The sequence below is a fragment of the Lethenteron reissneri genome, chromosome 14 (genome assembly GCF_015708825.2).
Source record: "Lethenteron reissneri isolate LAM-NWPU_2019-01 chromosome 14, ASM1570882v1, whole genome shotgun sequence".
NCBI classification, from domain to species: domain Eukaryota; kingdom Metazoa; phylum Chordata; class Hyperoartia; order Petromyzontiformes; family Petromyzontidae; genus Lethenteron; species Lethenteron reissneri.
In genome coordinates, this window is record NC_083792.1 from 12,604,701 (window position 1) to 12,622,962 (window position 18,262).

At 48.8% G+C, this 18,262-nt stretch overlaps 1 protein-coding gene across 1 annotated transcript in view; it reads right to left on the reverse strand.

Annotated features, from left to right (window-relative positions):
* LOC133342410 (neutral alpha-glucosidase C-like) overlaps window positions 1–18,262 on the reverse strand; it is a 30,076-nt gene that overhangs the window by 4,181 nt on the left and 7,633 nt on the right. The window contains 18 exon segments of the mRNA XM_061551576.1: window positions 274–386; window positions 2,256–2,369; window positions 3,954–4,028; window positions 4,952–5,028; window positions 6,185–6,249; window positions 7,935–8,175; window positions 8,666–8,767; window positions 10,137–10,233; window positions 10,600–10,743; window positions 11,872–11,951; window positions 13,887–14,013; window positions 14,508–14,743; window positions 15,649–15,802; window positions 16,620–16,669; window positions 16,672–16,729; window positions 16,731–16,809; window positions 17,349–17,445; window positions 17,845–17,923. Of these exon segments, the coding sequence (XP_061407560.1) occupies window positions 274–386; window positions 2,256–2,369; window positions 3,954–4,028; window positions 4,952–5,028; window positions 6,185–6,249; window positions 7,935–8,175; window positions 8,666–8,767; window positions 10,137–10,233; window positions 10,600–10,743; window positions 11,872–11,951; window positions 13,887–14,013; window positions 14,508–14,743; window positions 15,649–15,802; window positions 16,620–16,669; window positions 16,672–16,729; window positions 16,731–16,809; window positions 17,349–17,445; window positions 17,845–17,923 (1,988 nt within the window).

Here is an 18,262-nt window from a genome sequence, read left to right on the forward strand (position 1 = left end):
TTTATAGTTGTGGATCAGACTTCACAGCGAGAGATCCTGAGGACACGATTCAACTGAAGAATTATTTCTATTCGGACAGTGCAGAGTATAGGGCTTGTCGTCGCTGCAGCGGTCACATGAGGCAATCACGCATGATGTAATTTAAATCGAAAACAAATCGATTCTCGCACGCATGATTCATGAGCCGTAAGAATAAAGTTTACTCGATGACTCGGGCGACTCAATACGGGCATAGCCAGCAGGCTTCTGCAAAGCATGGCACGTGGCTCGCACCTGCAGGTGAGCGTGCTGTCGCTGTAGCTGAAGCCGCGGTGCAGGAACCGCTGTTGGGTTTTGTAGAGGAACGAATGGCCGTCGTCTACGAACAGCTCTCCTTCAGCACAGCCCTGCGCACAGAGAAACAATCAGCGAAAACATCATCATCATCACAATAATGCCAATGGTGGTGAACTGCTAACTGGCTCGCGCTGTATGCAGGAGGTCGTGGGTTCGAGTCCGAGCCTGACGCCCGCTATATATATGGAGTGATTTTTCTCCGGGTCCTGCGGGTTTTCCCTCCACATTTAGAATCAACGTGTGTTTAGAGTATTCGGCTGCTATACATTTCAACGTGATAAGCCACTTCGTTAAGCTATCATTTGTGGCCAAGTCGCTTCTAGAAAAAGAGCTTCATAGTTCTAGATTTTAAGCTTTCGTGACTGCAAGGATTCATACCCTTAGGTTTTTTTTCGGTAAAGTCACGTAGGTAAAAAGAAATAATAGAAAAATAATAGAAATAAAATAATAAATCACGCTACGGAAGCTTGTGTTGCCTCCGAAACGTCGTGATTTTTTATTTTATTTCTACTATTTTTTATTATTTATTTTTATTATTTATTTTTTACCTACGTGACTTTACCGAAAAAACCTAAGAGTATGAGTTTCATAGCTCAGTGGGCCTTACATGGAAAAAAAACTGTTGAGTTTTTAGCTTAATTTGTAGCTCGCCGCAGCCGCCGTACGGTATTTACTCCTCGCCCTCGTCGAGCGAGTCGGAATGACTCAGAAGGCAAGCAGCCACCCGATGAGCCAGCACCAATTATTATGTCCCAAGCTCTGCGGTCCTCAAACACTCGAGCCCATAGAGACGGAACAGGTGGGGGCCACATGTTTGCTGTACCGCCTTCTGCTGGGAAGCCAGGGCATAGCACCTCGACACCCAGGAGATGAGCGTTTCATAATATTTGTGCAACCCAACAAACCCTTGCCTCCACAGTGGTGGATCACAGGCATGCATACATTGCCATCAGATCACAATACAGTAAAACCTTGGATTGCGAGTAACTTGGTCTGCGAGTGTTTTGCAAGACGAGCAATTTTTTTAATTTAAATATTAATTTGATAAACGAGCGAGGTCTTGCAATACGAGTACTGTAGTACATACAGTATACGCTTTGTCTGCCGAGCGTCACGTGATCACAACTGATATACGAGTGCTTTGATATACGAGGTTCAATTCCAGACACGGGCAGCTTTCTCCCCCTGTTCTGCATGGGTTTTTCTCCTCGCCCACCGGCTTCCTCCCATAGCCAAATAAAACCACCCACATAATGTAACCGGTGTTGGCCGAACATCCCAATGTTGAAAAGTTACGTTGGTCACAAATAGCAATATCGCCCCCTACCCTTGAGCCTCTGTGAGGCTTTACTGGACTCGAAAATAATGATGCCAATGTTTAGCTTTCCAAAATGTAGAGACAATATTATAAGAATTTGAATAGCTCACTCCATTACGATCAAATTAGATATGCTTCAGGAAGGACGGGCGATGCAAGGAGCTCACTCCGGGTAGATAAGTAGCTGGGCTGCGTAACTTGGGCTGTCTGCACTGCTTTGACACTTTAAAGTGATTTTCAGCTGCGATGAGTGACAAGTTCACAGCGATGTTTTACTATTCAAGAGCTCGGCACCACCACTGCAGCGATGCCAACAGAGCGCAACGAGAAATTCACAATAAAACCCACCTGTGTTTCCTAGCAAAGCCTCAAACTCGAGCGAGACAGGCTGCAATACACAATCTAGGTTTACCGCTGCACGGCGGGCTATGTACGCTGCGAAAGAAGTTCAAAATAGATACATGCATACACGACAAGCATGGTTCGTTTGTTTTTCTGGGATGCATCTTCATTGAACATGACGTAGCACGATGGAAGCTGCCGCGTGCGTTGTTTAGTGATGCAAGTCCGCAGCGTCCAGGCTGGATGGGGGAGCACTGACCCCTGGGTCCACAGCGACAAGCAGGGTGTAGGGGTCGTCCTTCATGAGCTCGGTGGAGTCCCGCAGGTGGAGCTTTTGGGGGATGATGGTTCCAGCTCGCTGGTACAGAGGGATCTGAACAAACGCAAAACAAGAAATACAGGGAGCTTGAATGCCTACCAACTTTACAAATGTTGAGTGATAAAATATAAACATTATTCTTTTTTTAAATCCACATAACACATTCGTGTTGAACCCATTAGTCTTCCAAACTCATGTTTTCCAGCTGCATTTGATGCAGCAAGACAACTGTCAACTTATTTTGACCTTTTGGGTCCCATCAGCAGAGTTTTTGTTAAACAAATACTGCGCGGTTGGCAAGTCTTCTTGCCAGAGCGTTCTCCCTCCAGAATGGGACCCTGTTCATCGTAAACGGCGGTGGTGAAAAAACTAATAATAAACACCGGCCCAAATATCGAGTGCAGAATCCTCATGCAAAATCTTTAAGATTCCATGAATATTTCTGGAATGAGGGATGCAATTACGAAATGACACATCGTAAACACGAGGCATAAAATAATTAATTCACCTCCTCCACAATTACATTTGTGGTCACGATTCAATAAACTAGCGGATACCCTCTTGCCAAGCCAGAATCAATAGCAGCCACACAATTTCCACGAATTTGGAGGTTTGTGGATTGGGAATCATATTTTTTTGCCATAATGTGTATTGACAATACGGGACCTTTCTTGCAGGTATCAAAATATAACAATAGGTGTTACCCTTTCTGGAAATAAAACAGTTGTGTTAAAATATTAAAACACCAAACAGAAACCTTTTTCAAGGAATCCTGTCTGCATTAACCACACGTTCTCATGGTGAACATGCACACAAGAAACATGCTCTGATATTATACACGCATTATCTTTGAAACTGATTGGTCCACACCAGAGACAGCTTTCTTTTGAGCCTCGTCTCAAACAGTGTCAGACCAGAGGACGCCAACAGCACAAAGACAATGCCACTCTCAGGGCACTGATAGCTTGGATGAGCAGCTACAATATGGGACCTTTTGTAGCTGTATTGACCATAAGACTCAATTATAATCAATGACTTGTTCAGCACTGTTTCAGCATAAGTCGTCCTGTGTGAAACAGGGCCTGTCATGAGAATGTGGAATTTCCACAATTGGCTCAGGGCTGCAAAAAGAGATAACCCCCACAGCTTTGCTCAATTAAGCTGAGTAACTCTGGCTCCACCTTGATAACACAGAGATTTTATTTCAATTAGGGTCATGCTGTAATTGATTTAGAAGACGTTTATATATCTTACAGCGTATTACTTGAGAAACCAAATTAGTGCGAACAATATAGCAAATAATCAGCAAAATAATATTCACTCTCCAAAATGTGAGTTTGTTTCCTGAGGGGGAGATGGCCTGACCTGGAAGGCTGACACCAAAGTTCAAAGGGCAGGACAGCTGAACAATCCACCTACCCCACCGCTGTCTGCAAGCCGCAAGGCAAAATCTGCCGAGCGATGTCCGGAATGTGTTTGCGACAACTCTCGTTTGGACAAGGTGAAGAGGGAGAGAGAGCGGGGATTGCATGCCACTAATCGTCCACGCATCACGGCAAACGGACGACAACTACGGACGCGGCTGGGGGAGCGATGCGTCAACGAAGCTGGTGTCTAAACATAGCAGCGATCCCTCACCGAGGACATGTTGACACGCTTCACGATCTTGCCCGGAGCTGGGTAGCGCTTGTGGCTGTGGATGTCGTACCATGCCTGGACGCGAACACACGGACAGGGATATGTATGTATGTTGAATTTCTTTCAAACCGTACGTAACCGACCGTGCTAATTGGAGGTGCGCATAGAGAGATGATGGTTGCCCATCCATCTGCAAAACGTGCTTGGCTGATAAAGCCCTTGCTTCATCAGTCAAACACGCTATGACTGCCTTTGCCTACCCAGCACTCAAGTTGAGTGCACAGATGCACCAGGTAATTGTTTAAGGCTAAGGTTGCCTAGGTGAGGCCAAGGCTATGTTTAGATACCAATTACTAATGCAGTGCATGGTCTGGAATCTAACCTTTGTTGTCAAGACTGTAATGCAGTGGAGTCACTCATGATTATAGCAACACGTCTCACTAATGGATTGCATAGACAAAGACACAGGTCCCCCATATAGCCTTTCCTGACTTTTTAGGGCAAGTGCTATTAGTGGGCACCTATGAAGGCTGGCATGGCACAAGACGGGGTGGGTCACCAGCACCGTGCCCGGACGCCTTTGTCTCCATTGTGGAAATGTTTACACACCGCACCAGGTACTCATTTGAGGCTGATTCAACCTAGAGGAGGCCCAGGACCAGTTCAGATCATTGTCACTTGTTGTTGGTCATGAGCGGGAATCGAACTCGTGTCGATGTATTCATAGCGCAGCACTCTGACCGCTGCACTACTACTCCCCACGCACCGCGCACAGACGCACGTGGACTTATACGTACACAACAACTGCAACGTGTGCATGGCCAAGGTTCTAAAACACGCCCATCTCGGGTTGCTTATCCCGCTCATCTTTGCCACCGTGTTTCCGATATGATAATGACAAAGGAACGACTGATTCAGGTACATTTTACTTCAGCGGGCGGTACAATGACTCTTCCGCAAGGGGAGACCGTGTGAAGGTTAAGATGGCAGGAAAGTACCTCGTTTCTCCCAGGGAGGTAAACTTGCACCGTATTCACGTTGTCCTCAGTCACCGGCCGGGCCAACAGGGCATTGCCTACAAACCAATGGGGACGTTCATCAGGGAAAGCATGGACCCTGCAATCATGAACTCAAAGTGACACCGGCGAGTGTTGAAGCAAATTTCGTATATAAATATTTTTTTTTTACAAGGTAAGGCCCACTGAGCCACATAGCTCTTTTTCAGACGCAACCTGGCCAAAAATGATAGCGCAACAAAGTGGCTTATCGTGTGGAAAATTACAGCAGCCAAAAACTCGAAATGCACGGTCATAAACGTGGAAGGAAAAGCCGGAGGATCCAGAGAAAAATCCACATGACCACGGGGAGAACATCCAAACTCCAAATATAGAGGTGTCAGGGACGAGATCGTACTAACGACCTCCTGTATACCAGGTGAGGTAGTTCGCGCCACCATAGCTGAACACAATTTAAAACATGGTATATACAAATACATGATTTAGATGGCAGGGGCGCGCAACGAATGAAGAATGGGTGACTCCCATGGGGAATTTTATCTTCCTTTTTGTCGTACGGCCGATGTAGACGCAGATCAATAACTACAATTTCACACGCAGGTGGTCCAGCCAGACAACCTCAGCGTCAGGAGCAATGGAGTGTTATCGCGGTGATGTCTCCTTCGTATTTGTGGATCGTTTTACGTTGTACGGTCTGTTCTGGATGACCACAGTTACACAGTGAAAAGTTTCGATGGGGGTGGGGGGGGTAAAAGGGGTTAGGAAAGAGGTAGGGGAGAGAAGGGAAGAGGAAGAGAATGAACAGTGGAGAAGAGGTGAGCTTTACCTGCTCCTTATCTCAAAACGTGACGTGTGTTTTCTTAACAGCAGGGAGATTTATGAAAGGAACCAACTTGGGGGTTTTACGCCAAATTATCAGCAGCGCATTTCAAGTAAAAGTGCGTGCATTATATGTGTATGATGTAAGAAATAAATGAATACACGTGTAGTCAGTGATACGTTGTAAAGTCAGCAGAGGCCACATTACTTTCCAGCCAAGACCTCCTCAGCTCAACTACAAATCCACCACGATATGGCAACAAATCTTCGTACTCCGCATTAAAACATCGCTTTGTAAATGAAACCTCGCTCACAACCAATCCCACAACATTATCGTTTAAAAAAATTATATATCGTTAAAAATGGTCACGTGTTAAACGTGTGGACGTATCTCACCGATCATGTACTGATCCTCCAGAACAAAAGTCTCCTCATCCGAAGGAAATTCAACCCAGAGAGGTCTGCAAAGGACATTGGCAGTGAGCAACCCTGCAAAGCACCGCATTGGAACACGACAACACACAAAAAGACAAAGAACCCCCATATAGCCTTAACAGACTGTAGGGGCAAGTGCTGTTAGCGAGCACCTATAAAGGCCGGCACGGCACACGAGGGGGTGGGTGGCCAACACCACGCCCGGCCGCCTTTGTCTCCCTAGTGGCGATGTTTACACATCACACCAGGTACTCATTTGAGGCTGAGTCAACATAGGCCCAGGACAGGTTCAGATAATCGTCATTGATGTTGGCCGTGAGGCGGGAATGCGAACCCGGGTCACGAGGTTTGTAGCGCAGCACGCTAACCGCTACACCACCGCCAGCACACAACGCACTTGAGACCGCTGACACTTTTCCATGTCCAGCTTCAAGTGGGCTCATGGGGGCCTGGAACAGCCCAGTTGCCGTTGCGGGATTATCAGCATGGAAAGGGTCCGTGTCCCCACATACCCCTGAGCCATTAGATTTAGACTGTATTTATTAATTTCCGCAGGGAGGGCACAATGGGCTGTTAGGCTCCATTTCATGGGCGTCCTGCGGCGGTACAGATGTTGCACAGTACGGCTCATGAAGGCCCCCCCCACATCCCCTCTACTTTTGCCCCCAGATAAAAACCCCTCGTCCCCGCTCGCAGTCTCTACCAGCTGAGTGGGGCAGTGAGCCCAACCGTCCCCTCTTCCCAAAACCCAGTAGCACCTGAGTACGAGCTTCTGTACCCTGCCCCCCCCCCGTATTACGGTTCATGCCTTTTACGGGGATCTTGTAAAAAATAAAGGACCCCATGGGCTCAGAGTAAGGGGATGAATCGCGACGCCACTGTTCGAGTCCATGCTCAAGACCTTCCCTTATTTCCTCGGCCAATGACTGCCTGCCTAGGGCCCCCCGAGATGCGGTCGCTTTTTGACGCGGTATAAATCCAACCCGTATCGCTCTAGCGAGACCATTTAAGGCCGAGATGCACTGTTCTTAATCATCCCGCAACGTGTCTAACAAAAAAACACAGCCGTGCAGTCGAGCAGAGCGGTGGACACCACTGAACGTGCATCCCATTGCCACCACGTTGATCCTGTGACATCGCGAGCGGTTCCAAGGTCGTCCCAGCTAAAGGCGTGCGACTCGGTTTTCGACAGAAATTTCCTGCTCCCGCTTCCCGAGCCGACTTGGGAATCGGATCAGCCCAGTGGCGCCGCCACGGGGACACGGCATCGAGCCCCATTCGTGAACTCTGTCGGCACCCTTCCCATTGGCTGAGGAAACACAGCAAAATTCCACAAAGATCCCGCATATAGCCTTAACAGACTGTTGGGGCAAGTGCTGTTAGCGGGCACTTATCAAGGCTGGCATGGCACAGCAGGGCATGAGTGGCCAACACCACGTCCGGCCGCCTTTGACTCCCCAATGCTGTTGTTTACGCACCATAGCAGGTACTCAATGCAGGCTGACTCAATCTAGGGTTAGGCACAGGACCAGGACAAATACACATTGTGAGCGGGAATCGAACTCAGGTCGCCGAGTGCACAATGCAGCGCAATAACCACTGCCGCCACCCTTCTCCACAGCAGTCAGTGAACTCAGAGCCTGCACACACAGGCGCCCTCTGAAGACAACGCTCCGGCTCGCGCGACGTCGTGCGGGCGGAAGGAGCTCACCGCATGACGGGTTGGCCGGTGCGGTGCGCGTGGTAGAACTGGGTGTACCAGTACGGCAGCAGCGAGTAGCGCAGCGCCACCGCCCGCCGGATCAGCTTCTCGCCGCTGGCGCCCATGAGCCAAGGCTCGCGCCGAACCTTGGCCGAGTGGACGCGGAAGAACGGCTGCAGCGAGCCGGCCTGGAACCAGCGCAGCACCATCGCTTGCGACTGAGGCTCTTCGAAGAAGCCGCCCACGTCCGCTACGACACACGAGCGCGCCGTCGCCCCCGAGAGCGACCGCTGAGTTCAGTCGTTGAGCCGTGACGTGGCAGTAAAAGCTGTGGGTGCTAGCTTCTTCAATGCCCCTGCCTCTGTCCACCCCAGTGGTATAAACGTGTGAAACCGCGGTGGGTCGATCCGCAGGTCTCGCGTTGTGGGTGGGGTAAAGTGTGGATGATGCCACCTCTTGTGTAGAAGAGTGAGTAGGTAAAATTCCCTCCACTAAAGGGGTTCTCTCAAGAGCTCACTCTGGTGGAGGCCTTTCCACCAAGAAATTGCAGGGCTGCACGTTAACCTTTACCAAATATCAAAAGGTTTCACACTCAATCAAGTGTAGGAGATTGCACGTCTCCTGGCTTCTGGAGACTTTCATCCAGCTGCAGATAGACTGGTCGGGATGATGATGACGGTGATGATGTAATGCAAGTGTGTCCCAACAGAACAAAACTGTGTGTGTGTGCGTGAAAAAACCTCCACACAGCGAGATCCCACACACGCTGAGGCTCAGCAGCATCGGTGTGGACATGCGAAGGTAATCCCACGTCGCCAGGCTGTCCCCTGTCCACACCGCACCTGGAGAGAGACCTCCCAGTCAATCTTGCTGGCATGGCAGCCATAAGCAGGGAACGTCCCTGATAGGACATCCACCATTGAGATGGCCGCGTGGGTCAGAGGTCAAAACACTGAGCCATCACCGATGAGAAGGTTCAAACTCTTTGGTTCTTTCGGTAAAATCACGTAGTTAGAAATAAAAGAAAATAACTGAATTAACATTGGTGCTGCATTGGCATTGCTGCTGCATTGGCATTGCTGCTACATTGGCATTGTTGCTGCATTGGCACTCGTGCATCGCCCGTGCTCCTGGTGCTGCTGATACAATTAGGCTACGCCCATCCCCAAACCTTTATAAACAGTTTGCCTTTAGAGGCTGACTCCTTTGCTTGATGACGACCGCTTGTGTTGCGATCGAAACATCGTGATTTGTTTTATTTTATTTTATATCTAACTACGTGACTTTACCGAAAGAAACAAAGAGTATTGATTCCTGCAGTCACGAAAGCTTCAAATCGAGAAGGTTAAAATTTAGATTTTCTGTGTTGTGAGTTTTTGGTCCCAGCCAGGTCTACCAAGTAAATATGCAGCAGTGGGTGTATTTGTGACAATATACTTCGAGTAATGAGGTCGATACCGGTCCACACAGTGGTCTGTCACTGCTGTCAGTTGGCCACAAAGTGATGATGCTCTCAGACAAGAGGACCACAATGCACTTCGTCAGGAACTACTGATAGTTGTGTGCATATGCACAAAGGCTGTGTGATTTTTACAAATTATTGTGTTGCTGTTTGAAACTCATAGTTTTACAGCCTGTACTATAAATCTGTAACGAATACTTATTCTCGTAATTTACTGATATGTATACCAATTACTGCGCAAGCTAAAAAAACGCTATCACATCGAATTTATGTTGTTTTCTGAATTGCCACGTGACAAACGTTTATCCATGGAGGGCATGTGGCAAAGTGCTCCCCCCGAGTGTATGGTTTTAAAAAAAGGCTTGAAAATAATTCAGTTGCGCTGCTTCTGCAGGATACGGAATGCGCTGTGAGGGTTCCCAATGGACGCCGATACCATCACCAGAACAACACTGGGGGCGGGGAAAAATTACCCAAATAAAATGTAACATGCGCTCCCTGATAATAGCCAGGATAGTTTCCGGACAAATATTATAACGTCCTCACGAGCACCCAGTTGGCAAACAAACAAAAAGTCAACACGAGAATAACGTAAATAATAAATCGTCACCTTCCAGCCCACTTGACCTCAACAATCTAAAAAAATTCCACTCCAGCGCCTCGCGCTGATGTGCCACCCCTTCCTCGCCGCGTTCGCCGGGCGAGCGGCCGCACGCCCCCGCCGCAGTCGGCCTCGAGGGCCCGCTCACCGTAGCGCTGTGATCCTGCGAAGAACGAGCGGGTGAGCACGAAGGGCCGCTCCAGGCCTCCCGACCTCCTCACGAGCCCGTCCGCCGACGCCATTTGCTGCAAAACGGCAGAAGCGGCGTCAGCGGAGCGAGCGGCGACGCGCAGCGCAGGGCCGCTGCGAGTCGCCGCTCCCTGGCATCCCGCGCACGGCGGTTCTAGACCGCCGGCAAAGTCACGCTGAGCGGGGAAGTGGGTAAGACCCAGTAAGGGTGGGTCACGGAATTTGTAAGTGGCAGTGTTGGCGATGATGGTGATAGCGGTGGTGGTCGCGGTGTTGGTGGTGGTGGTAGCGGCGGTAGTCGGAGCAGCAAGGTAATGGTAGTGGTGGTACTGGCGGTGTTGGTGGTAGTGGTGGTACTGGCGGTGTTGGTAGTAGCGCCAGCATGGCAATGGTAGTGGTGGTACTGGCGGTGCTAGCGGCACCTGGTAGAAGCCGTACAGGTTGTGGTTGTCTCGGTGCTCCCAGCCGCCCCACTGAAGGCAGTTCCTGGGCACCGTCTTCTCGATGGAGTGGAACACGGCCGGCTCGTTCATGTCGTTCCACGTGAACAGCGCCGCCGTCGAGTTCTACAACGATCAACGCAATGCACACGACAGATGTTCATCGCCATCGGCATCATCGTCACCGCTTCATTTTAACAGCGCACCTCCCAGGCACGTGACAACTTGATCTGATTGGCTCTCTCGGGTGGTGGAGGGTCATAGTTCAAGCATCATTGACAATATACCTACGAGAACTAACCCAAACAAAACCAATTATTAATCATGTTGTTCGTGAAAGCCTACAACACCTCACCATGCTGGTCAGTGTGGGTTACCAAAGGATGGCCTCAGGACCGGTTCAGATATCGCTCGCTCCCGACAAGAGCCGTGGATGGGGGTCAAACCCAGGACGCTGGGCTAACCACGAAGCCACCGCTCCATTCGTAGCACCAACACATTCCGTCTAATCACCCTGCCGCACTGTCAGGACTGTGACGCGATCAGAGAAACGGGACTTTGAATTTGCTGTGATCTCACAAAGCAACCTTGGGTTCGAATCCGTGTTGTTGTCTGAGATTAAAACCAGGTTCACTCGTGCAGCGAGTTGTTCGTCTCTGATTGGTGGCCAACGAAGCAACATAAAAGATCCACCATCACCACCATCATCATCATTGTGGAAGAGTGCACCCCAAATTTATTGTGCAAAGGAAAAGGCCAATTGAAGGATTTTTGAGAAGTCCAGTGCGATACATTCTCTCTCGCAAGGGGCAGGGTGCTCTTGTGACACAGCTATCAGAATTGCAACACGAGAGACAGAACAAAGAAACAATGGAAAAGAGGTGAACATACTGTTAATGTTCATTGCAATATAATTTATTTATCCAAGTAACCCTCACTAAGTGTCAAGACTTTTTGTCAGCAGGGTAGTGCATTGCGATTTTAGCCAATTTCATTTTTTAAGGAGTGTTTCGTGTGTCTGAGGAAAAAGGGTTACACAGATGGGTTCATGATCCCCATTCACTGTACCACCATGAGCTCAATTAGCCATATGAAGTCGATTTTTTTTCACGTAATGATTATGATGTTGACATATTTAACGTAAGCGGTTCCACATCACATTGCATCACAATCCTAACAATCCGGATTTTAAAAAATAAACCTTTAAAAACGTACCGCACGTTTGTGTCTGGCAAGTAGGATATGTTTCGTTACCTTGTAGTTGCAGAAATCAAACTTGCTCGCGTACCAATCACGCACCTCGGGGTTGGTCAGGTCCAGGTATGAGGAGAGGCCTTCCGCATGAAATATGAAAAAGGCGTATTAATATTTCGTAGGCTCACACTTGAAAGCCCTCCCACCGGTGATCCGCACTGTCTACTCCCGGCCCCCTCTTCAAGTCGACCCCGTGCCGTGTGAAGAAACAAACAATGAGGGCAACGTGACGTTTCACCAAACCGTGCACTGTTATAATGTACACACTGAATGATCCTTGTAAGCTCAAGAGTGGCGAGTGATTGCCGAACTGGCGAACTGGGCACGGACGCTCGCTTCACCACAACCAGCTTGGTGAAGTATTATCCAACAACTCCCATGTTAGGGCACTGTAAATGTACTGGTTTTTCATTGAATTCGTAGAGCATCACACTCACTGAATGATCCTCGTAAGCTCAAGACCTTCTTTCTCTCCTCTGCCTAAAACTGTCTCTTACTTTGAAAACAAAGCTAGAGATGCACCTCCTGGTCACCGATGATGTGCGCGTCCCAATGTCTTGTACAGCATCTTGCGATGCGTATGTATTTAGAGCAGTGGCGGCTCCTGCAAAATCTCTCAGGGGGGGCAAATGTCTGGATGATTGATAAGGATAAGGTCCACCCATGTAATGGATAAAGTAACAGCTTAAGCATGTAAAGGCAACTTCACTTCTTTAATATTAATGAAAAATAAAGTGACTCTTACAATACATCTTTTTTGTTTATATACTCACTATTAAAACAAACCACTCAAGTTTATTTTATTAAAGATTCCACTAGGTAGCGATAAATTATATTGTTGGATGAAACGTGCTTACGTATGATGACGTAAGCACGTATGATGACGTAAGCACGTTAGGGCGAGCCCTCCCGGAAGCCATAGAGAATGCATTGGAGCGCCCCCGTTCGAAAAAAAACATCTTTCAATGTAAGTCTATGGGGCCACTCGGGGCGATTCTCAGCCGGAGTGAAATCGCCCCAAAAGAGGCGGTACTCCACAGAACGTGACATGACGCTGATTGGACTATATCCAGAGGCTGCAGTGACGGCTAGCGTGACTGTGGTTGAATGACATTGGTGGTGCGTCGCCCAATCGCCCTAATGAAGAAACCGCCCCTGATTTAGAGAATATTGTATTAATATTAATAATACGTTACATCCCTTTTGTCAGTCAGACTGGTGGATGAAGGCCTACTCACACTCTATCAGCCATAGATCAACATTCCTGCACCTCCAATTAGCACGGTTGGCTACGTACGGTGCGAAAGAAGTTCGACTTACATACATACAAACTGTCATGGGAGTTGCTTGCCTATACTTCACCACGGTGGTCAGTGCGGGTTGGTGGAGATGAGTAGTTGGGGGGGCCGAGGGGTGCTTCAGATTTTACTCACCGCTGACGTTGGCCGTGGCTGAGCGTCAAACCCTGAGCGCCGGTTTCATAGTGAAGTGTGTAAAACAAACTAAACTAAAACTAAGCTATTTCTATTTTACCAGGTAAGGCCCCAGTGAGCTATATCGATTTTTTTCAGAAGCCACCTGTCCATAAATTATGGCTCAACGAAGTGGCTTATCGTGCGGACATGTATAGCAGTCAAATACTCTAATCGCACATTTATGAATGTGTAGGGAAAAACCGTAGGACCCGGAGAAAATCCACACGGCCACAGGGAGAACACGCAAACTCCAAATATGCAAGCGTCAGAGTCGGTATCGAACCCACGAACTCCTGCATACCAGGCGAGGGAGTTAACATCTCGCAACTCTGGTGACAAGATGTCACCACTCTCCCTAATTGTCGAGATGCCCATCCTCAGACAACAGAGTACGGCCACCGCCACACACGAGGGCCAACTCTCTATTTGTCCGTGATAATCTGGCGGTGCGCGTGTCGTCCTCATATGTATGTACGTATGTTGAACTTCTTTCGCACCCTACGTAGCCAACCGTGCTCATCGACAAAGGCTGACACTCACCGGGCCAGCAGCGGCCCTCGTAGTTACTCCCGTCGGGGTTTCGGATAAAATATCCCCTGGCATTGCCCTCCGAATAAATGAAGTACTCATCGTCCACCTTAATGTGCGGGTCCACAATGGTCACCACCTGTGGAGACAGGAGACAGTGCCGGGCGGTCATCACCCCCCACTGAATTAAAGTTACGTTTCACGACTCTTCCTGCATGAGGGGTTTAACGGTGCATCGCTGAACATTAACTCTCAAAAGTTCACGATCCGCGCAGTGAACTCCACAAGAATCTACGTTTGTTGATTAGTCTGTGCTGTGCAGTATGTAACGAATTCACGCGACCCCTGCACCAATTACAGAGCGCCACAATCAACAAAAGTATTAGGAAAAGTAAGAAAATGTATCCTTGTACTTATGTATGTTGAATTTCTTTCGCACCGTATGAAGCAAAATGCGCTAATCGGAGGTGCGGATCCTTGAACTGAATCGCGATCCTTAACCTCGACAATCCATAGAATCCCGAGGGAGGTGAATCGAGTACAGACCGCCATCAGAGACGCGATTAATAACGGCAAGCCGAGCGGCCACAAACTCTGTGGGTTTTAGCTCCGGTGTCCCCCCACGCTGCTCGCCTTGCGACCTTTTGCCGCGAGGTCGTTCTGGAGGCCGACGGGGTCGGGGAAGCGACCGGCATCCCACGTGAAGTACCGCTTGCCGTCCGTGTGCTCAATGTCGAGCCACAGGACGTCGCACGGGATGCAGCTCCTCCTGAAGCCGCTGTCAACCTCCCGCGTGTCGGCCTCCGTCTGCTCGGCCCAGCGGCTCTGGTGGTAGCCGAGCGCGAATAAGGGTGGCAGGGCCTGCGTGCCTGCACTCCCAACGGAGGAGAACCCAATGGCTCTGTCGACAACAGCCGTAACGTGACGCGCCACGAGTCGCAATGTCAGGGGTGCCACAGTGGCGAGATGTTAACTATCTCGCCTGGTATACAGGAGGTCGTGAGTTCGATCCTGACCCTGATGCCTGTATATTTAGAATGTTTATGTTCTCCCTGTGCTCGCGTGGATTTTTCTCCAGGAACTTCGGTTTTTCCCTCCACATTTAGAATCAACGCGTTTAGAGTATTTGGCTGTTAGAAATGTCCACGTGAAAAGCCACTACGTTGAACAATCATTTGTAGCCAGGTCACTTCTGAAAAAAAGAACTATGAAGCTCAGTGGGCCTTACCTGGTAAAAGAAACATATATGAATAGTAAAGATAGTCTCACAAAAAGAATCACAGTCACAATTGGTTTCATGTCGCCAGATAGGAGGATCTATTCAGGACTGCCGCAGAGCTGTGCAACCGCCCCCCCACCGTGGTGAAGAACGGTCTGTGGAAACAGATATCACAGAACTAATTCTGAGATCCCTGCAAAGTGATCTTTTCTCCACAAAGAGTAACGACGATCCTCGCATGTCAGTCAAACCAATATGTTTCATTTCTCGAGCTGAATTTTGCTAAATTAATCGCAACACCAAATTTCAACACGACGGGGGATGTTTTTGCGAGCGGTCATTGACGACTCCGGTGAAACCATGAATCCACTAACTTCACTTTAGAACCCAGTTCAATCAAGCGCTCGAGGTGATAGTTCGAGTACCCAGCATCTCAGCGGACGGTGCCAAGCTCAGCACTCTTGACCTCTTTGACACTCGCCCTGAATCACATCCTGAGAGAAGTGACCACAGCCGAGCCAACCCAAGGGGGCGCGGCGTGCGCGGAGCGCCAACCCGTGAGGCCGGCGTACTGCCGGAGCACGTCGCACGGCGTCGGGCCCGGCAGGACGATCACATCGATGATGCCGCTCTCCGACATCCAGCGGACCCCCGTGTCCACTCGATCGCAGGCCGACGAACTCTGACTCGCCGACGGCTCGGAGGGCACCTGGAAAGGGCCCAGGTCAAGTGAAGTGAATTTTATTTTTGGTCACATACGTGGTGCCTTTTCTGGCACAAATCTCCCACTCAAAAACGCCACCAACACGTTCATACTCAAACACAGAGTTTAGAAAATTCGAAACGATTAACAGATAATGGCTTGACGACACAAGAGATTGGTGCCAGAAAGATGCGGCACTACTTGAGCACGTTGGCGCACGACAGAGGAAAGCGGAAACAAATGACGACATGTGCAGTGGACACCAACGGACTATCTGCTCATGGATCGTGATGATGATGATGTGTTTAGATGCCGATGTAGGCTGCTGTGTAAAGTTGGGTAACGACTGCATAGATGACCTCATGCCATGGCTGGACAAATGCCCCCGGAGCTGACAAGACATTGCCGTTGAGCTATTTTCATTTACAAGTCTACTGGTCTGTAGATCCGCTTTTACTTATTTGTCAGACGTGTTATTACCAGTCGAGCGCATCAATCAAAGAGCATAAGAATCGGCTTTAACAGACGAAGGCCTACAGGTCAACATCCACTACAAATACAGCGCGACCTTTCAAACACAACAGGGCCCAGATAAAGTAGAATTAAGACGAGCAGCTGGCAGTGCGCAGACGATAGAATGGCCCCTCCTGAGCTTTGCGACGCACCGACTCACATACACAATAACGCTCGAACACAGGGTTGCCCAGGGTCTGTTGTTGTTGCGATTGTAAATATGTATGTTGAACTTCTTTAGCACCGTACGTAGCCAACCGCGCTAATCGGAGGTGCGGGTTGTCGTGGTTCTTGGTGTTGACCGCATTACCGGAGGCTGCTGCTGCTGCTGTGTCGTAGACACATCCACCCAGGTTTCGAGGAGTTGAGCCAGAATATGGCAGAGGTGCGCCGCGCTGAGTGAGCGAGCAGCAGAGGCACCGGCCCCGTACAGGCCCTGTGGATTGTGCAGCTCGTAACCAAACGTGTCCAGGTTGAACATGCGGTAAGGGCTGCCCTCCCTGCACAAAGCGGCAAACACAAACGGGCACAAAGGCCGGGCAAAACCTAAAACGTCCCTCGAGTATTCAACCATCGTCTTTAAGTGAATTCTCATGAGATGTTATTTTCTGTTAATGTTGGTAGGAAACGTGTGGAATTATGGCCCAACAACCCCCATGCTAGGGCACTGTGCTACGCGCCTGGCGACCCGAGTTCGAATCAGTCGCGAGCAATTGTTGAACTGGTCACAGACACCACAACCAGCACAGACCAGCGTGGTGAAGTATGGTCTCACAACCCGTGCAGGTGACAACCCCATGGGTGGGGAAGCCTTCATGCTGCAGTGACTTGGCGAAGAGCTGCCAATGTAATCGCTTTTAATTGTAATTAATGAACGAAACTAAACTATGTTTTATCTTACCAGGTAAGGCCCACTGAGCTATACAGCTCTTTTTCAGAAGCGAACTGGTCACAAATGATAGCTCAACAAAGTGGCTCATCAGCGTGGACATTTATAGCAGCCAAACACTCGCAATGTTTCCATGTGGACTGAACGCACGTGGTTGGCTTCAGCCGGAAGCTGGTGGCTCGCTCGGGAATGCCGTAGACGTGTCCGCAGTCCGGCAGCGCAAAATCCAGCCCCACCGAGGACGGCCCTGCTCGCAAAATGCAAAACACGAGCCGATTATCCAAATGGCACATTATGTACGTTGATTACCCTATGAATAACCCAACCGGTAATGAATTATCTCACAAGTGACGACAGCACATTAATCCCTCGATTTAAGACCGAAACAGGAGGATATCTCCATAACTCTGGCTGTTGCCCAATGATACTGGTTGTAATTACCGGTGAAACGTCGTATTCGATTTGTATATGTTGTGGGTTTACTCTCCAACACACCAGTGTGTTTAACTAGTAACGAATTGGCATGTTCTGCTTACGTGACAAACCTTACTAATTGGCTGTGTCGGGTGGTGGCGGGTTTAACGACACGTTTATATTTATATCATATAACCCAAAAACATATATTATGGAAATAATTGTTCTGTACCGTTCAGTTTTTTGTCCACGACCTCATTGAAAGTTTCTTCCCACAATCCATCACTGTCAACGTCTGCTCCTGACGAGGCCTATGACAAAATCATCGGTCACATCGCAGTTGCAATCGCAATCATATTCCCACGGGATATGCTGGTGATAATAACTTTTATTTATTATTCCACCTAGGCCAGTATTGTTCAGTTTTCAGTCCATCAGTAACCTCTAGAGGTTACATTTAAATTATCATATTCTGGAGCCTTCTCATCCTTATATTGTACTATTTTTCCGTGAGTAATAACTAAATATATTATCTACACCATTATAAAGATCAGACAGATACACCAAGATCACACAAAGTAACAAAACACATAACAAGAAAATAACAAGACAAGGTGATATACTTTAACGGAGCCTATTCAAAGAACATT